Source organism: Xenopus tropicalis, chromosome 7 (assembly GCF_000004195.4).
Source record: "Xenopus tropicalis strain Nigerian chromosome 7, UCB_Xtro_10.0, whole genome shotgun sequence".
NCBI lineage: Eukaryota > Metazoa > Chordata > Amphibia > Anura > Pipidae > Xenopus > Xenopus tropicalis.
In genome coordinates, this window is record NC_030683.2 from 108,946,545 (window position 1) to 108,973,616 (window position 27,072).

A 27,072-nucleotide genomic window follows, 5' to 3' on the forward strand; every position below is an offset into this window, starting at 1 on the left:
ACCTCAATCTGAACCATATGTCAGTATCTTAATATTCAACATAGAAAAATGGGGGGTGGATTTTTGTAGAGAATGTGCACACCACATCTGTCCATGCCCATACTTCATTAGCAGGGCACAACCACACGCATCTGGACACCCCTCAACAATTTTAAAGGCAGGCTATAAAGTCTATCAGTTACAGTGCTTCCTTGATTTACCACCTACTTTAAAATACAAGGTAAACTGGCACACAAAAGGGAACCAACTTACTTTTCACTAAATATACAAAGCTCATATTATTGACGTTTCAAGTTTTTATATAAGAATCAAGGCAAGTCTTTTGTCTCCCTTCTGTCTGGTGCCTTGAGTAGTCAAACAGGTCAAACACCCCAAAGGCTGTTCATTAGGTCAATTGCAGACTGGGTGTTTCCCAAAGGTGCCCCACCAATGACTTTAATAATAATCACCTGGATCCTGCTGGTACATTTATGGGTAAGGTCAGACTTCTCTGGTGGGACACCAGGAAAAAAACAATAGGGTCCCCACCAACCCAGATCCGCTCCAAGCCTGACACCCTGAGCATTCCCCCATGACCTTCCCCCTCAATCGAGGCTGCAACAGAGAAAACAAAGTATGTGCAGGGTGGGGGGGATTTGATACATACTTGGGTTCTGAACAAAGCCAAGAGTCAGAACTACAGAACCAAGACAGCACAGGGTTTTTGTAGACTTTGTAACACAAGAGCATACAACATAAGAATGTATGAGTATAGGTGTTACTAATGAGAGAACAGAGATAACTCTTCACAGCACAGAAAACAAATAACTCTTACAGCCAAACAGGTGGCTCTGTCTTCAAGGCCATGGTAGCAGTAACCAAGGCTAGCTAGAGAACAGAATCCATCTAATTCAGGGGGGTGCCTGTGTTGTAAATCTGCACACACAGAATGTATTTATTATCACTGCTTATGAGTGAGCCAATCAGTTCTTTTAAATGTCCAGTGCTGTATTTCTTACAGGTCCACCCTTGAGTGCACCTGTGGGGTTCAGGGTGTTCAATCCATGTCCTGCTGAGCTGGGAACTGCATGGGTGGCAAATCACCTGCTGCAAGGGGCACCAATGGGGCAGCCGAGATCTCAGCACAGCTACGCACAATTTCCCTTAATGGTCCCTTATGTAGGGATGTAGGGAGGCATGACTGAGCTCGGAGTAGGGATTGTAGTGCAGGGGGTAATATGGAGAAGTACAGGGTGCATAGTAGGTCATTTTGGAGGGTAGATTACTGGAAGAATAGTGCATATAATGAGGATGTAATTATCTCAAACACAATGTAAGCAAAAAAAAAAAAATCTTTGGCTTTTGCCAAACTGAGTAATAGGAAATGCTATGAAGTGTATGTGTCACAGGGCGAGGGAAACAAGCTAAAGGAGGAGTCAAAGGGAGCGGTTTATACAACCGGGTGACCCCCTCCTGGCTTCCTGGCTTGTCTCTGGGGGAGGGGACCTTCAGGGAACAGGGCAAAAAAGCACCTGGGTGTGTTATCTTACAGAGGGGAAGTCCCTGCATTAGAGCTGCTTCCTACTAACTGCCAGCCAGAGTGAGACTGCTGCTGCTGCTTAGAGACAGGGGGGACACCGGGGGAGTGAGAAGGGACGGGAAAGCCTGAGACAAGTGTGGGAAAAAATGAAGAGGAGGGGGTGTGAGTGCAAAAGCCAGCGCAATGTGCAAGGAAAGCAACTCAGCTACAAAGTTAACTACTAGCACATGGAGGGGGAGCTTCAGGGCTGCAGAATTTAAAGGGGGTCTCTAGCTAAGGGAAGGCTCACATTGGGCTTAGAGAGAAGTGGAGGCTCAGGCACTGGGGGCTGAAGGGAGAAACAGATCTGATAGGACATAGGGTGGCGGGGAGACACCTAAAAGAAAAAGGCATTTCAAAGAGATGGAGAATGTTGGGTTCCTAATGAGGGGAACAGGCTGACAGTGCAGGTGTCTGAGAGGCACAGGTATTAGTGTGGCAGGTACAGGGGCAGAACAGTTAAACAGGTACAATATATGGGCACATAGATATCTACAGAACCGCATATTAGAGCCCACAAAATGAAACTGCAGATATAGTCAAATAGGTATTAGGACAGAGAGACAGATATATACAGGTATCAGCAGAATCAGTACATTGAGACATAGCTGAGAGGGAGGGACAGACTGACAGAGGGGTATAGCTGGAGGGACAGACAAGCAGAGGGGTATAGCTGGAGGGACAGACAAGCAGAGGGGTATAGCTGCAGGGACAGACTAACAGAGAGGTATAGCTGGAGGGACAGACAAGCAAGAGGGGTATAGCTGGAGGGACAGACTAACAGAGAGGTATAGCTGGAGGGACAGACAAGCAAGAGGGGTATAGCTGGAGGGACAGACAAGCAAGAGGGGTATAGCTGGAGGGACAGACTAACAGAGAGGTATAGCTGGAGGGACAGACAAGCAAGAGGGGTATAGATGGAGGGACAGACTGACAGAGGGGTATAGCTGGAGGGACAGACTGACAGAGGGATATAGCTGGAGGGACAGACCAACAGAGGGGTATAGCTGGAGGGACAGACCAACAGAGAGGTATAGCTGCAGGGACAGACTGACAGAGGGGTATAGCTGGAGGGACAGACTGACAGAGGGGTATAGCTGGAGGGACAGACTGACAGAGGGGTATAGCTGGAGGGACAGACAAGCAGAGGGGTATAGCTGGAGGGACAGACTGACAGAGGGGTATAGCTGGAGGGACAGACTGACAGAGGGGTATAGCTGGAGGGACAGACAAGCAGAGGAGTATAGCTGGAGGGACAGACCAACAGAGTGGTATAGCTGGAGGGACCCACAGGTAGGTAGAAATAACCTACACATTGCAGTGAGCCTGACAAAAGGGTGGAAAGCAGTAAAGCAAAGGAAAGGGAGGAGGAGTGACTGGAGGCAAGAGGAGGGCAGCTAGGGGCAAGCACAGGAAGGACAGAAACAACTTGCCCTCTGCTTTCTGACTATTACATCTGCATGGGGTGTCAAGAACAGCCATTCTGACCAATGGGCACCCCTAAAAGCCCCTGCAATGGAGGCATGGAGGCCTCTCCTTTGGACCTTAGTACCCGCAGGAAAATGGATTTGGCCAGTGTGGGCGCCGCACACAGCCCCCCGGGACTTCGCTCTTGGACAGCGGCTGCTGAAAGTCTGAAAGCCGTGAAGCTGGAAGAAGTGGAGCTGCCGGCAGAGGGCCCCAGTGAGTCACTGGAGGGACTGCGCAAAGACCAAGCCTGTCTCCCCATCCGAAAGCGAAGGTACCAGCCGCCTCTGGAACATGAGGGGCACTTTGTCAAACGGACAGATAGGAGCTTAGAGTGGGCAAAGAGGTACCACCCTCCATGTATGGCCTTTGCACTGCCAGGCTATTATCAAGGTAACTCCCTTTTCTTAAAGGATGAGGTGAATTGGTGAATGAAGGAGGAACTATATAAGATACAATAAGATAAGAAGAAATAATAGATATAGGCTTGAGATTTATTTGATCAAAATACACATGTGATTTCTTTCATTTTCTCTGCCTCATGTAATGGCCCAAGCCTCTCCCCATTATTAATGCAGAATATCCCCATTATGCTTTATATCCCCAAACCCTGGGAACTGCCACTGGGGCTCATATACTAATACTGGGCAAGAAAACACAGCAAACAAAATAGGCATTTCCTTCAATTGTTTTATTTGTAGACGATAAAAAGCTAATAGCTGATTGGTTGCTTTGGCTCCTCAACCCTTTGCAATAGATTTCTCACATTTGAGGACAATCATCAAAATTGCATATGTTTAAAAAATACAAAACACCTTGAGTGGATCAAGTCTTTTAGGTCATGTGACATTAGGGGTTTGGATTTGTACAAGGTTCTTTGCTAAACTAAACCCTTTATCTGTGCGTCACTCTTTTAAAGAATGACCCAGGCTCTTGTATCGCTAAAGCAATAGAAGCCGAATGCTGCTTGGTATATCACTTCATTTGTTTGTGAGCGTCACAAAAGTCGCGAAGACTATTTTCATGCGGTATTTGATGGAACGAGTGCTAATCAACGCACCGCGTATAAATAGTTGCCGCGTGCGAAAAAACGCACGCCATATTAGCCATACATGCCAATACTTTCGGAAAATTATTGTACTGAAAATGCCCATTTCCCTTCAAACTGGAGGCTGCATCACTCTAGGGCCAACACAGACTTGAATAAATCCCACTGCAAAGTCCATATTGTGTTGCCAAAAGCTCATGAACTGTACTTTTCTATAATTACCGCCTGCCCCAAGTAGGTGTTAACTTTCGCACAGACTAATATTTAGCGCGTCTAAGTGTTTCTGAATCATGCGTTAGTATTCATTTCTGCGTGCAAATTAACGCATGCGGTAGCACAAAATTTAACGCATGCGATATGCAACTTAACGCACACGGTAATACTGTAGCGTATCATGCATAATTTTCGCGTCTATTTTAACGCAAAAAAGCATGCTATAAAAATTAACACACTTTAGTGAATCAACCCTACAGTGTCAAAACCACCACAAGCTACCCAACAATATCAATGACTTAGTACTACTTCCAGGCATAAATTCATAAATTGACTCATATATGTTATTTCTATATATATACACACATATATATATATATGCATCAGTACATGGGCACATGCATTCCTATAGAAAGACTGTGAAACATTAGAAGCCAGATCCAGGTATCAGTGCTGTCACGTTAACACAAGACTGGGCACACTTTAGGCACAGGTATTCAATCAGAAAAGGGACAGACACAAGCTGAGAGGTATCACTGGAGAGACACAGGCATAATTTTGGAAGAAAGGGATTACACAACAAACTTGGGGAGAGAGTTGTTATAAGTGCAAAGAACTTGAGATAAGAAAGAGTTGCAGGAGCATAGAATCTCTTTACTTGCGTAGTGCCAATTTATTGAAAGCAAGCCAATGGAAGGCAAGTGGCACACAGGGCGTTTTTCACACTGGCAGAGAATAAGACAATAAATTGCCAATGTATGTGTTTTTGTGACCAAAATCCACCCTTTTTTGTTGCCGGTGTCCTTGTACTACTGTAGTAAACTCTGTGTTTGAAAATGACATACAGCCTGGTTATTACGGACCTGTAAGTCTGGTGTCTCTGGCGGGGTAGTCATTTGGCTTTGTTGAGTGATCGCATTCAATATCAGATTCTGGGGAATGACATAAAAAGTAGAAATCAGCATCATTTTATCACAACCTACATATGCTTAGCAAGTAGGAAGGTGGACAATGATGTTCTTATAGAATTGGGATCCATAGATTTTTACATAGTGCCATATAAATATCTGCTGACTAAATGAAGGTGTGTGTGGTACTTGGGGATACAAGTTGTATACAGAGAAGGAATTGGCAGAAGGCTTTTACACAGAGAATAGTTGTCAGTGGTGCATGCTTAAAGGGAGTTATTTTATGGGATACAACAGGGTTGTGTATTGGGAGAACATTCATTTTATCTGTGTATAAAAGACTTGGTAGTAGTTATTAAGCATGGTATATTTGCCTGCCCATGTAAGAAAGCTATATAGAACCGTACTATGCCTTGTCCTTATGGGGAAACTTTGCAGATGAAAGATTTTGCATTTGTAGCATATACAAATGGAACTTATTCTCCCTTCCATAGTAGCAGTTGCATGGCGAACTCCAATAAATATTTGTAGATAATAAAAAGCGCCAGTCTCTATCGGTTTAGACACATGGGTTAAGAGTAAAGTGTATTAATAGTGGTCTCACCTGGAATCTTAGAGAGGTGCCAGTAGATCCAGAATAACGTCTCTAAGATACAACAATGAATGAAGAATTTATTCATAAAGATAGGCCGGCTATGTTAGGATTGTTAGTACCAGAGAAGAACCATGTGAAGAGGGATGTGATCACTAGGAAATACTGTATAATGCACAGATCCTTAAATAACCTGTAACCTGATGTTATTAGTTATAACTGGACATTAATGGCTTGGTTCCTTTGTAGCAATAGGGATCAATGGAGGACACATTATTAAGCAACAAGAATTTTATATAAGATAAAGTACAAAAGAGCTACAAATGGCCCCCATACAAGGTCACTCAAAATACTCAAAAGATGGGCTTGCACTCTAAAAAAAGAACAATTCAAACTAGTGGTATTTTCAAAAGAAAATCTCTTTATATAAAAGGTATATGAGAGATATCACAGTACAACACAGTAATGCAGATACAATATAAATATATAAAAGCATATATTTTCATCGAATTCATACCACTGGGTTGAACACAACATAATCAAAAATTGTCAGAAAGGGAATACCCTGGCCAAAAAATGAGAATGTCCCAACGTTTCAGCAATTCCTCTTGAAAAAGGCTTATTGCCGAAACATTGGGACATTTTCATTTTTTGGCCAGGATATCCACTTCCAGAGAATTATCTGCGCTCTAAGGCAAAATATTAGTAAATTAGAAACCACATGGGAGTTCCATGACCTTTATTTAATGTTTCATGCAAATAAAGTTATTGAAAAAGTGCAACTTAATTGTTAATTGGTCCATAAGAATTCTTGTTTAATGAAATACTTAGTAGCAATTATCTAATGATTCTAAGTGAATTATCTGAGCTTGTGTGTTCAGCTTCAGTGATTCCGTTGTGTAGCTATGTAATGTATAGAAGGAAGGAGTTAATAGCTTGTGTTGTAGCTATGTAATATATAGAAGGAAGGAGTTAATAGCTTGTGTTGTAGCTATGTAATATATAGAAGGAAGGAGTTAATAGCTTGTGTTGTAGCTATGTAATGTATAGAAGGAAGGAGTTAATAGCTTGTGTTGTAGCTATGTAATGTATAGAAGGAAGGAGTTAATAGCTTGTGTTATAGCTATGTAATGTATAGAAGGAAGGAGTTAATAGCTTGTGTTGTAGCTATGTAATATATAGAAGGAAGGAGTTAATCACGGGGATGCATGGCTTGCCTCATTCTGAATGCCCCTGACCTTATATCCGTCTTGGTTTATTTTTTTCCGTTGTATATTTGCCTCAGTTTACCCTCCAATTATATATTTCCACATATTAAACATTAACAGCCTATCTGTGGCCTGGCTGGTACCTGTCAATCCCTTCCTCACCTTAATTTATTATAAAGTCTGGGTCATGACGTCTCTTTGATTTACAGAGAATCTGGGCACCACTATGAAACCCAGGTTCCTATCACTTCACAATGGAACAAAGTGAGGGAGGGGTTATATTACACTGTGAGCCTTTGGGGGGTGAAGAACTAGTCCTGTTTAAACACACAGACAGACTATTTATATTTTTTTTGGCAGTTCAGATAGGGATTTTGCATTTTTTTTTACATAAACCCAAGTAAATGAGCTCATGTAGAAAAGAGAGATATATTATATAAGGCATTGCTGTCCAACTTCTGTAGTACTGAGGTCCAAAATCTTTCTGGCCTACGTGGTGGAGGGCCAATAATGGAAGTCAGTTTTGGCCACTCCCTTTTTAAACCACACCCACTTTAAACCACACCCATATTAACACAAACATTTTTAACACCATATTCACATGCGAAAAGAGTTCATTAGGTCATATTAAGCCACACCCTTAAATCCATATGGCTCCTTTTTGGCACACACAGGCAGCGTAGGGCAGGCAGGGTATGGCACACACAGGCAGCATAGGGCAGGCAGAGTATGTCACACACAGGAGGGAATAGGGCAAGCAAAGTATGGCACACATGGGCAGCATAGGACAGGCAGAGTATGGCACACACCAGCAGCATAAGACAGGCAGAGTATGGCACACACAGGCAGCATAGGGCAGGCAGAGTATGGCACACACAGGCAGCATAGAGCAGGCAGAGTATGGCACACACAGGCGGCAGCATGAGGCAGGCAGAGTATGGCACACACAGGCAGCATAGGGCAGGCAGAGTATGGCACACACAGGCAGCATAGGGCAGGCAGACTATGGCACACATAGGTAGCATAGGGCAGGCAGAGTATGGCACACACAGGGGGCATAGGGCAGGCAGCATAGATCTGAGGTATAAACAATGGAGAGGCTTATAGGTGTGAACAATGGAGGCCTTTAAAAAAAACTGGTTTCAGTACTGTTTGGATTCTTTTGCACCAATGCCAACTTGGTTTCAGTTTGCTGAAAAAAAAACAAACAGATGTTGGTTCCTGAATTATTTGCCTTTCTGTTGTTCCTCTCTGTAACATGACATTTATAAATACTGTGGGGTTGCCAGGGTCAATAGCACAGCCAGAAATCAGATTTAAGGTTTAGGCTAGAATATTGTTATTATTATTATTATTAATAATAATTATCTTTGTACTGAAGCTTTCTTAGCCGTTAGTAGTCATTAACACCCCTGCCTCGTTGCTTGGTGAAGGAAATATTTATGACCTATTGCAAATTGTCATAGAATACACCATACTGAGCATTCCTTGTGGCTTTCCTTGCTCTCCCAGCTGCAGGGGCTATGCTGGACTGTAGGTGGCGCTCATCTGTCGAGTCCAGGCAACCCCAAGATCACTGGCATGGAATAAAGAAATACTGGGACCTTGGTTTTTAGCAGCAAGGTGTCTGCGCTTTAGTGTGATCTATTAGTAGTACAAGGTAGTTCCCCCTGAAGCAGCAACTCACAGAATATATCATTAGGCTTAACCACATGCAAATTGCACACTTACTAAAAACACTGCAACACATCTTGTTGAACACATGTATGCTATGCATATTCAGTCCAGTTTTACAGTCTCTCAGTGTCTGAACACAGCCAACTCTCCCTGAAGCAGCTTGTAGTTTAAACAGGAGAATCAACAAACCATCTATGCCTGGAACCTTAAGGGCCAGGTCTGTCTTTATGTGAAAAGGGAGACTCGAGGTGATTCAAGCCCTATTTTTCTCTCAAAAGATAACCCTATGCAACTTTAAACCGTATTTAACGTACCAAGCAATTAGATGAGGCTCGGGTGTAAAAACCCCGAGCCTATCACTCAATGACAAGTCTCAATGAATATCAAATTTTGCAGGATTGTAGAGAAAAAGTAGATGTGTGCTCACCGTTGTCCAGAGGTGGTCCGGGTGCTCAAAGCCCCGAACCCGCAGCTGAAGGGAGATTTTACCAAAGTTGAAAAGAGTATCGAACACACCGGACAATGGAGTCTGTTTAATACACAATCTTTATTCCTTCATCTTTAAAAAACAAGGTGCCTGATGCGTTTCGTGCGTTTAAGCACTTAATCATAGGCAGATTAAGTGATTAAGTGCTTAAATGCACGAAACGCATCAGGCACCTTGTTTTTTAAAGATGAAGGAATAAAGATCGTGTTTTAAACAGACTCCATTGTCCGGTGTGTTCGATACTCTTTTCAACTTTGGTCAGGTCTGTCTTTAGCTATATGGGACCCAGACAAGAGTAGGCCCCATAAGTCATATATAGATGAACTGGTCAACCTTTCACGCTACAGCTGTTTACTTTAACGATAGCTGAAATACCACTGTGTGGTCAACACCCTGAAACATAAAGATATTGCCACTGCTCTCACCAACTGTCAGCAGCTTGCCCTACTGTCCCCATCTTAACCTACTAACCCAGGTTTGCTATGCTGGCACCCATTCCTAATTTTACTCAATGCTAATATACTTTCCTAAGGGGTTCTAGCTGACTAAATTGAGCCCTACTTGTTTCCACATCTCTACCAATGAAAGAAATCCTTACTCTTACTTGTTTCAACAGCTTAAAGGACAATGAAAGGTTAATTTAAATTAAAAGTAAGTCTAAAGGCATTCTTTTTAAGTACTTACTGCATATCTAAATTCCCAGATCCCTGCTTGCTTCTCTGAGATATGGTGCTGGCAGCCTACAGCAGTGTGAAGCCTACAGTGACATCACTGAAATCTCTCTCCCCTTCCTGTAGGTGCCAGCGGCAGCCTTCCTATTCTCTGAGCATGTGTGTAACTTGATCCTGTCTCCTGTTCTGAGCTACACATGCCCACCAGCCAATCAGAAGCGGATCTGGCAGAGGGGAGGGGGGAGGGAATGAAACACATGTGCAGTATGAAGCAAGGAGGGAAAGGAAGGGAGAATACCTTTTTAGAGATGGCTGCCTGTTCTAGAAAATGTGAAGTAAGTGTGACTGAGTAAATATTTGATTAGGTGAGCCAAAAGTGTGGCGTTTTTACTAAACAATAGGAGGACTATTGGGCAGTATGCTTTTTACATTTTGACTTGCATTCTCCTTTAGTCTTCACATGCAGTAGAGTACTTATCCTTCATCTGAACGTACCTAGGGAACCTTCTGTAGGGTACAACTTTACCTGAATTGCAGAATGAAATCATTGGATAAGTGGTGTTGTCTTGTTATGAGAGCACAGGCCGATCATCCTAAAGGCCAGCTTTCTTCATCATATCGGTATCAATCCTTCCTCTGCCCGTGTCTCTGCTGCCTAACTCTTACCTGTCCAAATGGGCTTCCCTTCTTCTCCCCTTAAAATTTTGATTAATAAAGAACCTGGCAGCCTCTCATTCTTCTTATCTTCCTGCACACATAAAAGTGATATGTTTTCCCTGAGGTTCACTGGGGAATCCCCTGGAACCTGCCTCTGAGCTAAATACCTTGGTATTGTTCATAGTGTGTAAGGATAGTGCAGGGACATTGCATGGAAGCCACCTCAGAAGCAGGACTAGAATCCAGCACTTTAAATTTTGTAGAGTTTCTTTTATTAGGGTGTATGCCTTTTGGTTCAGGTTCATGATACACAGTTTGCCTTTTACATTGCATATTCCATCCATGCTATTAAATATGTGTATGTCTTGGAGGTCCATTATAAGCCCCCCTAGATATTGTAGTTCTGCCCTTGTCTAGTTATTGGCTACTTGTTTTCTCTTCTGAGCTCCCACCCTGCCCCGGTGCTCACCCATCATGTTTACTAGGCTTCTCCATCCTGTTTAATGCAACAGAAGACTTTTGAGAAAGAAAACCACTTCAAAAACAGAGCATTACAGAAAATCACATGGTTTCTCTTAGCATCGCTGGCAGCATATATATATATTTTTGCAGTAACCGGTGAATACGCTGCGCTCCTGAAAAGCATCTGTGTGATCTTTATATCAAAGAAAGGGTTTTTTCTGAAGATAAAAAAAACACAGAATCTGTATATGCAAATGTTATCACTACTGAGTAATCTACAGGGAATGTCCCTATGCAAAAAAAGGTCTGCTGAGGATAGATTAGTAAAAACGATCTGAAACCTGAACACCTTGGTACATGGGCCTGAAGGTCACAGGCACTCATAGGTATAGAAGGCTGCTAGGGATCTTACTGAGGTTGTGCTATACTGAAAGCCAAGATGGAATTTTTCTCCTGCTGATATCTGGCCTCAAGCTGACTCCTTACTAAGTTGCCAGTTTATTGGATGTTGTATGGGGCCTGTCCAGTGGCCTTCCCAAACAATATCTGTCTGGGCATCTTAAAGATATCTATCAGGCAGGTTAAAATATCTAAACGGGAGAGGACAACATCATCCCATTGATACAATTCTCTTCTTATGGGTCAGCACAGGCCTCCATTATGATCTGATCTTTGGTCCAGGGGTCAAATGATATGAACATGGGCCAAACAAGTAGATCTTTACATGTAAGCTCTTTTAGGCAGGGTTCTCTTCACCTCTTGTATATCTTATTGGTTGATTTGTATAAAATTATGTATGTCAAATGTACAACCCGGATTCCAAAAAAGTTGGGACACTAAACAAATTGTGAATAAAAACTGAATGCAATGATGTGGAGGTGCCAACTTCTAATATTTTATTCAGAATAGAACATAAATCACGGAACAAAAGTTTAAACTGAGAAAATGTACCATTTTAAGGGAAAAATATGTTGATTCAGAATTTCATGGTGTATTCCTAGCTTTATTCTACACAATAGTTGTAGCCACTTCCCCTGATGCCATTTTGCTTTATTACAATGCACACAGGCAGATATTCACAACCAGGTTAAGACCTCCTTGTACTACTAGGTGTAGCGCTACTGTGATCCAGTTCAGGTGGTCCAGTATTCTATATATATATATATATATAGAACTGGTAGGAAGCAGGCACTCATGTCTTTTTATATATCAAAATTGCCTGGGTGCAGTATACAAAATACAGATGTTTACAATTGAAACAGAATACCGCACTCACAGGACTTAGTGAAAAAATAGTGGAGTTTATTATGAAAAACGTCAATCTAACGTTTCGGCCATGTCCACAGCCTTTCTCAAAGTGAACAAATTAATTGCACACCCACTCTTAAACCCAAAATGGCGCCAAAGTGTAGCTGATTACGTCACATTGTGTAGCACCAATCACCATCCACCAGTGTAACATACATTAACTTTATAATATCTTATAAAAACGTATAAAAACATAACATCAACTGTCCCTGATGAAAGTTCCTGAAGGAACTGAAACGTCGGACTAATAAAGAATCTCACGCTTCTACAAGTTTTTTGATGTCTTTGATGTGAAATCTCCTGTGAGTGCCGTTCTTCACTGCCTCTCTCTCTCTCTATATATATATATATATATATATATATATGATGACCTATAGGCTACAAGTAATTGGACAAAAACTGCAATTTGCAGGGCATAGAGTAATATTGTGTGTGTGGTCTGAGTGAAGAATATCATTAGAATATCATTATTTAAAAATGATAATAATGAGGATATTATATTCATAAATTCCTATCTAAAGAATTACATTTTATAGTTAAATCACTTATATCGCTTTGGACACCTTATTCTGAATACCATTCATGTATTGTTCTGTTGTTTGGTGTTAATTACAGTCATTGTAAAAGGCTTATTTTACATTTTTTTGGGCAGCTGTGTTTTATAAGGATATACTGTATATCAGGTACAAGTTACAGTAATACAATAAACAAGAGCCATGAATAATCTGTAAATGTGCATAGTGATGTCACTTGTGCCAAATGACTTATTGAAACTTGAATATTATAAAATGTACCCCTTACTGTACAAATATAAGGATATTAGATGTCAACTCCAGTTCCAGGATGTGTATAAATACAGCCAAGCTACAGTTCCCTGTATAACTCAGCCTGCAGCCTGGTGCCTTTATAAGGCAGAGAACCACTCAGTGCCTTCTAATATCCTTATTATTTACAACAGGGGGGCATTACTCATTATAATATACAAGTGATACCCAGAGTTCCCTGTATAACTCAGCTTGCAACTCTGTACCTTTATATGGTTACAGAACCCCTCAGTGACTTCTAATATCCTTATCATTTACAGTAGGGGGTACATTATCCCTTATAATAATACATTGTAATACGTGAGTGATACCCAGAGTTCCCTGTACAACTCAGCCTTGTGCGTTTATATGGTCACAGAACCCCTCAGTGCCTTCTAATATCCTTATAGTTTAAAGTAGGGGATACATTATCCTTTATAATACATGAGTAATTCCATAGCTCCCAAATGTCCCAATTTTTGCGGGACAGTCCCTCTTTTGACAGCTCAACTTGCAGTCCCAGATTCTTACTGAAAAGTCCTTTATTTCCCTTTGATCTCCTGCACTGAGTGCTTAAAAAGTAGCTTTTGGCAGAGATCCCAGAAATCTTAACGAGCTTCACCTGCACTTAGATACATTGTTTCTCACATTTAATTAAATAAGTAGCTTTCGGCAGAAAGCCCATAAAGTTAACAAGCCACACATGCACTGAGATACAATTGTAACTAATAAGCTAAACAGGTCTCTTGGAGGAACTGATACTTGCAGCTTAGGGCAATTTCAGATTTTTTAACAAAACTGTAATAACACATAAAACAAGACCCCAAAACCCCCAGAAATGTTTCAAACTTTAAATAACCTGCCAAATTTAGTCAAATGGGAGTGGTATTTAGGGGGTGTGTTTGTAAAAATGGGTGTGGTCAAAACATTTCGCCATGCTGCACGTGCCATGTTCAAAATGTTGGAAAGTATGTAATGCCCAGAGTTCCCTGTATAACTCAGCCTGCAGCCTTGTGCCTTTATATGGTCACAGAACCTCTCAGTAACTTCTAATATCCTTATCATTTACAGTAGGGGGTACATTATCTCTTATAATACATGAGTGATACCCAGAGTTCCCTGTATAACTCAGCTTGCAGCCTTGTGCCTTTATATGGTAACAGAACCCCTCAGTGACTTCTAATATCCTTATCATTTACAGTAGGGGGTACATTATCCCTTATAATACATGAGTGATACTCAGAGTTCCCTGTATAACTCAGCTTGCCGCCTTGTACCTTTATATGGTCACAGAACCCCTCAGTGCCTTCTAATATCCTTATAATTTACAGTAGGGGGCTCATTATCCCTTATAATACATGAGTGATACTCAGAGTTCCCTGTATAACTCAGCTTGCCGCCTTGTACCTTTATATGGTCACAGAACCCCTCAGTGCCTTCTAATATCCTTATAATTTACAGTAGGGGGCTCATTATCCCTTATAATACATGAGTGATACTCAGAGTTCCCTGTATAACTCAGCCTGCAGCCTTGTGCCTTTATATGGTCACAGAACCCCTCAGTGCCTTCTAATATCCTTATAATTTACAGTAGGGGGCTCATTATCCCTTATAATACATGAGTGATACTCAGAGTTCCCTGTATAACTCAGCCTGCAGTCTTGTGCCTTTATATGGTCAAATAACTTGTTTCTCATTTATAAAACCTTTCTATGCAGTACATTATCACATTAAATGAAATAGACGTAGCCACAGCATAAGTAACCAGTGATATGTATGTAGGAGTCAGCACAAACTTGGCTATATCTTCACGGGTGCAGGCCTTTCAGAAGCCACTAGTGAAACAACAAAAATCCACCTGTGGACCTTCAGCTGTTCCAAATAAAAATCCTTATCCATGGGCACAGAAAACAAAATCCAGCAGTGAATGAAGTCTGTATTGGACTGAATGTTACTGGATATCAGGCAGAATGCCCAGAAAGGGCAGCCATCACACCCAGACTCTGCACTGACTGGTCTGCACTGGGGGAGTTGGTATTGTTCCAGCAGTGCACATGTAGGTAGCAGTACATGACTAAGTGCACAACCGTTGCATTGCTCAGACATTGATAAGGGTGTGCATCTCTTTACCTTTACTCCTACTACCAGATTCCAGCTGCATTTTTTTTGTAAATTGATACTGGCACTTTCCTGTAATAACCTGGGAGGTCAACAGAGTATACAGTACACAATTGTGAATATATAGGCACAGAGTATGGAATAGATGGTAGTAGGCAAATACCTCCTTAGCACAAGTCACTTTGGGGTTGTGTCGAGGTAACAGTATTAAGGTGGTAGATACACCCCTAAACACCCCCCATCCCTAGACTCAACTGAAACCTGTTAATTCCATGCTATTTATTAAGGTGGTAGATACACCCCTAAACTCCCCCCATCCCTAGACTCAGCTGAAACCTGTTAATTCCATGCTATTTATTAAGGTGGTAGATACACCCCTATACTCCCTCCATCCCTAGACTCAGCTGAAACTTGTTAATTCCATGCTATTTATTAAGGTGGTAGATACACCTCCAACTTGCAGCTCAGCAGTAAAGTGTGACAGATTTATCAGAGCACAGGGCACTTTTTATATATTTAGATATATGCATTCAGACAAACCTTGTTTTTTTTATAAACTGTATTTTTATTTGTTTTCACATTTAAAACATAGGTGCATTGTCTTCAGAAAAAAGGAAGCATACAAATACATGTCTTGCAAAGTACAGAATTATGCTTTCTTAAGAAAATATAAACCAGCAAATTATCATGTTCTTTTTGTAAAAAAACAGTAACAACAATATGTGGTACAGGATTAGAGATACATTTATTTAAGGTGTCCCATGGTATTTCTTTTTTGTTATGATGTAATGTATGTTTAGTTCCCCTATTTTATGCTTATTTGAATTAGATTTTAGCTGCAGTCATTCCTTTGCTCCAGGCCCTGTGACCCTTTCTTAGACATGACCATGTCCATTTTTACCTTATTATTTCTATCAGTTTGGGCCCTGTATTTCCGCATAGTAAGCCCTCCACATATACCAGTCTTCCTCTATTATCAAAGATCTGCCATGGGATAAGGCTGTTAAATATTCCATCCTCCTTACCTGCTCAATTTTATTAGCTAAGTCTGGGAGGGAGGGGGGCGAGGGACTTTTCCAGTGGGCAGCTATTAAACATTTAGTGGCTGTGAAAATACAATTTAGTATTTTCTGTGTTCTTTTTCCTACCCCTTGGACTGGGCAGCCCAACAGGTGGGTCAAGGGGTCATTTGGCAGATCTAAGCAGAGTGTTCTTACAATTACTTGGCTTACTGTGGCCCATAGTGGGGCTATTTTTGGGCACGTCCAAAAGATGTGATAAAGCGTTGCAGGTACCGCATCACATCTCCAACAGTTGGGTATGACATCTGGGAACAGTTTGTGTAGTAGAGCAGGTGTATGGTACCACCCGAGCAAAATTTTATAAATATTTTCTTTGATGGTGGTACATATAGAGGACTTTGCCGCATTAGACCAGATACGGTCCCATTGTTCCATAGTAATAGGGGTAGACAGGGCTTTTTCCCATTGCTGCATATATGGGTGAGGTTTTTCCTCTACTGGGTATGAATTAAGTATATTGTATATTTGGGATATATGTCCCTTCCTTTCTCCGACCTTAATACACAATTTTTCAAATATAGTGAGTTCTGGAGCTTTCATTGTAGCACAAAGAGATTTTGTATAATGTCTCAACTGAAAATACATATACTCTCGAAAGCCTACTAATCCATATTTCTCTTCTAGAACCTGTTTCTCTAGAAACTTCTTTGTCATTGGGTCAAATAGGTGAATAAGTTGGAATGCTATTGTATGTTTCCAAAGCTGGACAAAATGCGTATCTAGGCCCAATGGGAACATCTCATTATATAAAAATGGAATAAGTGGAGGTGTTCTATTAAAGGAGGTCAATTTGCTTTTACATTTAGACCATACTTTTACAGTGAATGAAATTGTACGAGGTGCAATTTTATCCAGTGGTATGGTTTTCTGCGCCCATATCAGTGAGCTTGGGTGTATTGGTGCTAGAGCTAGTTTTTCTATCTCCATCCATTTAGTGTATGCAAATTTTGAGGACCATTAAATTACCTGTCTACTCTGCGTTGCTAAGTAATAGTTATAAAAATCCGGTACACCCAATCCTCCTTGTGAGCGTTGTCTTTGTAATACCTGTCTGCGTATCCTTTGCCTCTTTCCTCCCCATATATACCTGTAACATAAATTTTGAAAGCTTTGAAGGGCTGGTCGGGGTATCGCTACTGGCAGAGTTTCAAAATAGTATAATAACCGTGGCAAGATCGTCATTTTAAGTGTGGCCATCTTGCCGAACCATGAGAGATTCATTTTCCCCCATTTATTTATGTCTGTTGTCAGGGATTTCCATAATGGTACATAATTTGTTTTATACAGAATATCATACCTCTGAGTTATATAAACGCCCAGATATTTAAGACAATCTGTTTGCCACCTGTAATTATAATTCAGTTTAAGTAGTTTTAGGGCAGTGGGGGGTAAATTTAGAGGGAGTACTTCAGTCTTATCACTATTGATCTTATAGCCTGAGTATAGTCCATACAAGTTCAATTCCTGGTGTAGGTTTGGAAGGGATGTGAGAGGGTGTGTCAGTGTAAACAAAACGTCATCTGCGTAAAGGCATATTTTAAAAATTTTTTCTCTTAGCTGTACTCCGCGTATGTCAGGGTTATTTCTTATTCTGGCTGCTAGGGGCTCAATGCTCAGCACAAACAATAGGGGCGACAGGGGACAGCCCTGCCTTGTACCGTTATTAATAGCAAATTGGCCTGAAGTTAATCCCATGGACTTCACTAGAGCAGTTGGTTGTGCATATAAACCTTGAATGGCTTGAACAATTGGTCCAGTGAAGCCCATTACCTCTAGGGTAGAGAACATAAAGGTCCAGTTTAGGCGATCAAACGCCTTTTCTGCGTCTACGCTTAATATCAGGGCACTTGTAGATTCTTTGTTTATTATGTCTATTAAGTCAATGGCCCTTCGGGTATTGTCTCCTGCTTGCCTATATTTCACAAACCCTACTTGATCTTTGTGGATCAATCTTGGCAGTATATTGTTCAATCTGTTCGCTAGGATTTTAGTAAAAATCTTCAGATCCGAATTTAGCAAGGAGATCGGCCTATAGTTAGCACATTTTGTATGGTCTCGTCCCTCTTTTGGTATCACTGTAATATATGATTTTAACGTTTCTCTATGAATTGGATTGCCTTGTAAATAGCTATTATATAGTTTACACATTCTCGGGGATAGTTGTTTAAAGAAGCTCTTATAATATTTATATGTTAGGCCGTCTGGCCCTGGTGCTTTTTTTGGGGGAAGTTCTTTCATAACTTCGCTAAGTTCCTCCTCTGTTATATCTATGTTCAATGAATCTAGTTCTTCTTTTGTAAGGGTGGGGAGGCCACATTGTGTTAGGAAATCTTTGATTGCCTGTCGGTGTTTTTCTGGGTTGTTCTTTCTATGCCCCGGTAAGTTATATAAATTCTCGTAGTAGGTTCTGAAGCATTCTAATATATTTTCTGGGTTAGCTTCTATTTTATCTTTGTTTTGGATCATTATTGGATTGTTCAATATTTTGCGTTCCCTGATTTTATTAGCTAGCATAGTATGGGCCTTATTTCCGAATTCATAGTACCTCTGTTTGGTCCATTGAATAGATTTCTCTACTTCTTGAATCTGAATATCCTTGATACTATTTCTCAGCTGAGTGATTTTGGCCAATTTCTGAACAGTTGGCTGAGCTGCAAATTGTTGTTCTGCTAAAAGTAGAGAAGCTTTAAGAGTTCTTAGTTTGGCCATTCTATTACGTTTTAATCTGCTTGCAAGTGATATTAACTCACCCCTGATAAAGGCTTTATGAGTTTCCCATACTATAGCAAAGTCTTGTACAGATTCTGTGTTTAGTTGGAAGAATTCTTCTAGTTTGTTTACTAATAGTTCCATGTGTTCAGGAACCGATAATAAACTCTCATTTAATCTCCACTGACATGTTTTTTTCCTTACCAGGCCTTTTAAAGGAATTTTAACTGTAACAGGAGCATGATCAGACCAAGTTATCTGTTCTATGTTAGCTCTAATGTTAGGGTGACATAATTGGGGGGAAATAAAAATGTAATCTATTCTGCTATGGGTTTTATGGGGGTGGGAGTAGAAAGTGTATTGTTTTTGTGTTGGGTGTTTTATTCTCCAGATATCAAGAAGCGGGATCTTTCGTATGACCTGCCTAAATTTTCTTGAAGACATCTCTACATCTTTTGGTGGTGGGGTCTCTCTTGTTCTTAAAACATCTCTTAACTGGGAAACAGCTAAATTAAAGTCTCCACCTAAAATAATAGGGTTATCTCGGTATTTCTGGAGCTTAGAACTGATTCTGTTTAGAAACTGAGTCTGGCCTTGATTAGGGGTATAGACATTTAGTATTGTTATTGGTACACCTTCTAAGACTCCATTCAGTAAGATGTAATGACCATCTCTATCCATTTCTTTATGTTTAAGAGAGAAGTTAGTAGTGTTGCGTATTAAAATTGCAACTCCTGCTTTTTTGCGAGAATTGGAAGAATGGAATTGTTTTGAATAGGCGTTGTGTGTTAGTCTCCAAATTTCGCTTTTTTTATGATGTGTCTCCTGTAGGAGCGCTACATCTGCGTTTAATTGTTTTAATTCCTTAAAAACTAACCTTCTTTTCAAAGGGGAATTTGTCCCCTTAACATTCAGGGTAATAACATTAATCATTAGTCCTGTTGTTAATAACTCTCTTAGTATGTATAAGAAGTGGATAGAGGTTTCCTTTAAGAAGGGGGTTTTGCATCTCAATTACCAAATTTAAGTTTACACTGTAATAGTACCACATAATACATGAGGGGTTTATGTTTGACAATACTACCAAAATAATAATAATAACATATGAAAGTATAACGTATAAAACCAGAAAAATTAACCGTAATATGAAGGAAGCGTGGAAGCATATTATACTCATCTGCCCTTATATTGGAGTTCTTTTCCTGCTTTTGCCCACAAAGAGGGCTAGAGGCAGGTAGATGCCTGTTTGTATCTGTTTCCACTTAGATATTATCCTTCTGAACTTTTAGGAGTAACTCCTGTAGGTCAAAGTCTGACTGAGGAAGTTGTTGTGTAATCCCCAGGTTTAGTTTCGGGGTTTCAATTCGGGTTTGGTTGTTGTATTTGGACAGTTCTGTGTCCTAAAACGTGAGATATTCCTTTCTGAGCCGGTCTTGGCCTAGGATGGGTAGTTGCTGCGCCCGGTGGCGTCCTGATGTCTTCGAGGGTCTCTCTTAGCGGCCGTTGTTGCATCCTTTACTCTGGGTAGACGAGGGTGTTCTATTTCCTCGTTGTCGGGTCTCTTCTTGTGAGTCACTGGAACTTTGTCCCATGCCGGTTGCATTCTAGTAGACCGTATTCGTCCTGGTAGTTGGGATGTATGATCTTTTGAAGGTAGATCCAGTGTTGCTAGGAACTGCTTGGTTTGCGCTGGGTCCTGTAGTATGTACTGTCTGTTGTTCTTAATTACAATTAGTTTAAAGGGATATCCCCATCTGTAGGGGATGCCATTATCCCGCAGCTGTTGTGTAAGTGGTTTTAAGGCTCTCCGTTTTGCCAGAGTGATAGCTGATATATCATTAAATATTTGGAGTGTGGCTCCTTGGTGCTCGATGGATTGACAGTTCCTGGTTGCTTCTATAATTTTTTCTTTACTTTCATAGTAATGTAAGCAGGTAATAACATCCTTTGGTAGTTTAGCATCTGGTGGCCTCGCTCCTAGGGCTCTATGAGCTCTGTCCATACGCCATACTTCTGGAGGTTGATCTGGAACCAGCATGGTGAAAAGGTTTAGTAGGTGATTTTTGAGTTCAGTTTGCTTAATACCTTCAGGTATTCCTCTAATACGCAGATTGCATCTACGGTTTCTGTTTTCCAAGTCCTCGCATAGCAACTTAAGCTGGCCGTGTTCTGACTGTAATGTATTATGTTCATCTACCAAAGTATTATAGTTGGCAATCAGGTCGTCTAGGGTATTTTCCACTTTGTCCGTTCTCTCTCCTAGCTCTGTAATATCGGTTCTTATTGCGGAGAGTGCTTGGGCCACCGTGGCCGTTATAGTAGCAGTGAGAGAGTCCTTTAAGGTAGCTAGGTGCTGTAATAAAATTTCCTCCGTTACTGGAGTCGCTTCAGCTGACGATTGAAATGTCGCTTGCGTTATTAGGGGCTGAGGGCTTGGGCTACGCGAGCCTGACATTGCCGATGCCACAGGGGATGAAGGTGCGGACAAGCGCGTACCTCTTTCTTCCCGATCGCCGCCATCTTGGGCTGCTTGCGTCGAGGTCGGTCCGGGATATTTGCTGAGGTATGGGGACATCGTACCCGTGGTGTCTTTAAGTTTTTTTTTCCCCATTATGTTCCACCACCGTTATCTATTTGTCCGGTGCTGTTAAATAGTGCTAGGAAGCTCAGATACCGGCTTTTACCCAGGCCGTGAGACGGAGCTCAGTTAAGTTGCGTCTAGCTCATTCCAGACCGCGCATGCGCCCCCGACAAACCTTGTTTATAAAATATTATAATAAATAATGTAATGCCATGCCAAATGGCTTGATCTCACAACAGAGTCACTTGGATAGAAAAGCAACGCACTCATTATCAAACTGGGTCACGGCCATGTATAATTTAACAATGTTTTTTTAGAGCCGCTGATTTATTGGGGACATTTTTACCATACCCATAGGGATTAGCTAAATACCAGGTAACCAAGGATGAATGTTGTGAGTGAGCAGAGTGAGTCATAGAAGATAACCAAAGGTAATTATTTGCTCATTTACTCATATTTATTAAATAAGGGTATGGTACCATATCTGGCATACAATGAATTACATTTGTTAGGTGTCTAGTGGTGAAATTTGAGGCACAAACCATAAGTCATTGATGGCACTGGGCTTAGCATTCCAATACAAATAACATAAAAAGCCAGTAAGGAACGGCATTAAAATATCCCCATCATGTGTTTGTTGCCTTACGTACAGTTAGACTTCTGGGCTGTGACTCGGGTTGAAGAGAGGGGCACTGGGTCGTTTGTCTAGTATTGCTGCCCCTTCTGTACATTGCATTCTGGAATAATTGGAGGCTATGTAGTCCTAATGATTTTAGATAGTATGTTTTACTGTGTTTTGGGTGCACCTTTTTCAACTGGTAAATGTAAAATATTAGGAGAGAACAGAGTATTTATATAAGCCACAAACTTGTATGAGTTAAAGTTATTACTCTTTTTTACAAGCATGGGTGCTATATGGGTGCTACAGAAGGCAGAGCCAACTGAAGGAGCTTTGGCACCTAAGGCAAGAGTGGTATTCTGTGTCCCCCCTTGTAGGTGCTAACACCCCATCAATTCTGTTTGAGTTAGTGAGAGATACAGGGTTAGACAGGGATAGACAGGCCTGTCAAATTAACCACAGGATCTCTCTGTAAACCCATGTTCTAGTAGTCTCCAGTCTAGAACATCAGCCCCTTTCTAATTTCCATCAAAGGTCAATACAGAATTTGTAGCATTTCTCTTTATCTATAGCTAAATGTGTGGGTGCTAAATGTTATGTCCTTTGGTGGGCCCTAGAAAGGCCAGCCCAACACTGCAGTCTAAATTACACAGGAAGGGAGAGACAAGGAGCTGTTAATGATAGTTTATTGTATTTCAACAATAAAACATAAAATAAATCACAATAAACATTTTTCTGCACTTGCGCCCCCTTCCTTTTCCAAAAATGGTGGTGCCTTAGGCAAGTGACTCTGATGTCTACCCCTAGTTTCTGCCCTGCTTTAAGGCTTCATATATATTATTATTATTATTAACATTTATTTATAAAGCGCCAACATATTCCGCAGCGCTGTACAATAAGTAGGTTACATACATTGGACATACAGAGTAACATATAAAGCAATCAATAACCGATACAAGAGGTGAAGAGGGCCCTGCACAAAAGAGCTTACAATATTTAGAAAATTGTTTGCATGTGGTGCACCTCGCCCTCCAGTAGGTTCCAGGCGCAGTGCTGGTGGGTGCAAAGCCGCCTGAGACAGTGGGCACTGCTACTATGATGCAAGGTAAGCATCTCCACTCAGACAGCAGCACCCAGCAGGTTACCAGGGGTGGAAAAGAGCCGCTCCTGGTAAGAGCTGAAATTCCAGTTTTTAAATTGGAATTTAACCTCTTCTAGTGCATAGAGCGCATTTGCACGCTCTGCACTAGCAATGTCATCCCACTCAACCTGTGCCAAAGCTCTAAAAGTTAAATGCAGGAGGAGGGGGGCCTCAGAGTGGGCAGATGCCCAGAAATGCCCTTGGGTGGACACCTACATGCCTCCTCATGTAGCGCTGCCGATCTCAGGCATCACTGTATTGCGAATGCTGGTCTCTTGGCTCCATTTTGGAGTGCCAAGACCTGCTACAAGGAAGCAAAGTGCAAAAAACATGGCAGATTGCACCCATATTCTGCACTTTGCATACTACCCTGCACTTATTAAATGACCCACTGTATTTATGATTAGATTCATTCCGTTGGTGGGTGCTGTTGAACTGAGTTCTATTGATCATTCCCTGGTAGAGGTGAACAAGCAATGCAGCACCTCCCAATTTACGCAGAAATAAAAATGTGTAAAGAAGAAATTTTCTGTGCTCGGTATATAATATGTACTGTTTATTGATAAATGTTGCTTTTCAATGGGGCTTCTATTCTCTTTAAAATGATCTTGTTGTGATTCTGGTTTCTTTATTGATGAGTGTGGTTTCTGGGTGTTGACGGCGGGGGATTCCTGGCGCTGCTGTTTTTATCTAGTAATATAGCTGACTGGAATTGTATGGGGCTCTTTAAAAATTCAGGTGGTTTCCAGCGCTGGCATGGCTCCCCATCCCTTCCCATGATAAACAGGGGTCAGAGTCTGCAAGAGCACTTGCTTCTTAGACTGATGTAGATCTGCTTACTGATTAGGATTTTGGTTTATCCCTTGTACCAGTATATGGAAACCAAATGTGACATTTGTTGTAATACAGATAATGTTATTCCAGGTCATTTTGCAACTGGTTTTTATGTAATCTCTAAGGCAGGGATCCCCAACCTTTCTTACCCGTGAGCCACAGTCAAATATAAAAAGACTTGGAGAGCAACACAAGCATCATAAAATTTCATGGAGGTGCCAAATAAGGGTTGTGATTGGTTATTAGGGGCCTCTATGCACACTATCAGCTTACAGGGGGCTTTATTTGGTAGGAAATCTTGTCTTTATTCAACCAAAACTTGCCACCAAGTCAAGAATTCAAAAATAACTCCCTGGTTTGGGGGCACTGAGAGCAACATCCAAGGGGTTGGGGGGCAACATGTTACCCCTGAGCCACTGGTTGGGGATCACAGCTCTATGGGTTCATTTTAAAGCAAGTGCAAGGTGAAAAATACATGCACCCTTACCAATATACATCATTCTTTATCATTCATTAGCTTTGTCCCTTTATATGGTCACAGAACCCCTCAGTGCCTTTTTATATCCTTATAATTTACAGTAGGGGGTGCATTATCCCTTATAATGCATAAGTGATCCTCAGATTTCCCTGTATAACTCAGTGGGCAGCCATTTGCCTTTATATGGTCACAGGATTCCTCAGTGACTTCTAATATCCTTATCATTTACAGTAGGGGGTACATTATCCCTTATAATACATGAGTGATACTCAGAGTTCTCTGTATAACTCAGCTTGCCGCCTTGTGCCTTTATATGGTCACAGAACCTCTCAGTGACTTCTAATATCCTTAAAATATCCAGTAGGGGGTAAATTGTTTCCTTAGTAATTGCTAAAATGTCTAGTGATCTCTATCTTGGAGATATGTTTGCATGATATGCTCGGTTACACGTGTTATTTAAACATGAATGAATTAAATATTAACAGTTATTCATTTTTGCTTTTGTTGGAAGCGCCTTGCAGTGTACACATTTGGATTATTCTGGTTCGTATCTGTGAGCCAACGGAAAGGGGCAATTACTCCCTAGAATAAAAAATATACCCTCTTTGCTCATTTGTCTTTCACTTCTTTTTTTTCATAAAAACAGAAAATTCATGTAAGTGCTTACAAGAGGAGCACTCCCAGTAAGTTTCCAGGTGTAGATCTTCCAGTAATCAGAGGCTATGGGGGGGGGGGGGGCAAGTAAGATCAGAACTTCTGTAGGAAGGGAAATGTATAGCAGCTTTGTGCTATTTCTGAGGTTAATTGCCCTCTAATGGAAAATTAAATACCAATTATTTTCATCTCTGTGCATTGTAACAATGAGTATGTTCCATGCATGTCTTATAAATAATTTGCCCTTGTTGTAATTTCAGCAGGTGCTTCATATTTGCCCTCATCTTTACCCCTTTACGCTGCTCCTGCCCCTCCATTGTTGAACACACCCCTTCTCGGAATTCTACCTACCCACCACCCTAAGTTGCTCCATGCAGACACACAGCTCCAGGCTGACATTGCTGCCGCCACGCGGCCGGATGAGGATGGAGACACGTAAGTGGTCACTAACCACTACCCACAATTCCTCTGCAACTGTCTTTTGCACTGCCCTGCCCTCTATATCTGATTTACAGTTATTTGTATAATGTTATTGTAACTTCATATATTGTATGCTATGTTCTTGCAGCATTTTGTCTCTTAAATTAATCTTTTTCTGGCTTGCTGTCTTCTGATTTCATATAAAATAATATATAATAACACTGATTTGTAGCACAACACATGCAGACTTTGGGCTGTTTAGGTACAGAACATTTGAATGCAGAAGATTGGCCTGAAGAAGGGTAAATCATAATGTTGCTACCCTAATTCCTTGCTATGTTATTAGGGCTCTAACTATTGTTTGAAAGCATGGCAATCCAACCCAGTTGAATGAAGTTGCTAGTGTGACTTAGAGAAATCAGAGTTTGACAAGCCACAGTGCTGGGAGTTGTGGTTCAGTTGAATCTGGAGGGTACAGCATGCTCAGTAACAAGGCAAGGCTCCTCGTCATTAGTGGCTTTAGACCAAGTTCTAGCTCTCTATAAGGCTGCAGGTTCAGTCCAATGGGACTGCTGGATTTCTGACTGAGTGACCTCTGACATCTGATAATGGGGCAGCCAGCAGGTTACTGGAATAGAGAAAAAGGGGAAAAACACAGAAACCACCTAGCAGGCAGTTCAGAAACCACACATAGCCCCATTCTAAACCTTCTCCTCACCATCATCTAGCTGAGACCACAAACTTCCTGCTCCCTTCAATACTTCCTCAGTCACCACAGGCTTCCTGCTCCTTGTCTACACCATCTTCACCTTAGACCACAGAACTTCCCCTAATCTTCCCTTGTCACACACTTCCCCCACATTTCCCTTTACCCCCAGGCCTGTACATCTGCCCAGGGATGTTTCTGGTTGGAATAGGGCCTGAGGAAGCACACTTGGTAAGACCCTGTTATTAAATAAAGTAGAAATGGATAACGCTCTTCATCAACAGCTCAAGGGTGGAAAGTGGACAAACATGGTACCCATGGTAGTTGCCTTCACCCTTTGTGTGTTTTTTAATTCTATTTTTTGTTTGTTCTGTGAATCTCAGGTTTGCAATAAAAGGAAAGGAGAAGGAAATGTAAAAACTAAGTAAGCTTTATCAGAAAGGTCTATGTAAATACAGCCATAAGCACCCACAGAAACGCTGCACTGAGTCCTCTATCAAAAGAAACACAGGATTTTTGTCTCCTTTTTTGGAAAAATATTCTTTGGTATGAGACTTCCTCTCTTTAAGGGCTCCTTCAGGTTTGGGGCTTCTCCTGCTCCTGCTGCCCCCTCCCATAAGAATGCATAAAAACTCACTCCCCCCACCCTTAGGAATGGCTAGAGCTGCAGC

At 41.3% G+C, this 27,072-nt stretch overlaps 1 protein-coding gene across 2 annotated transcripts in view; it reads left to right on the top strand.

Moving 5' to 3' along the window:
- The first annotated feature begins 1,568 nt into the window (after positions 1-1,568).
- The window catches only part of bcl3 (BCL3, transcription coactivator), a 41,200-nt gene continuing 15,696 nt past the window's right edge, over positions 1,569-27,072 (top strand). Inside the window, exons 1-2 of one of the 2 annotated variants that reach the window (XM_031906017.1) lie at positions 1,569-3,418; positions 25,536-25,710. In XM_031906017.1, the coding sequence (XP_031761877.1) occupies positions 3,049-3,418; positions 25,536-25,710 (545 nt within the window). In that variant the 5' untranslated portion in view covers positions 1,569-3,048. The remainder of the gene's footprint in view (positions 3,419-25,535; positions 25,711-27,072) is intronic. The other variant, XM_031906018.1, reaches the window with a different exon arrangement.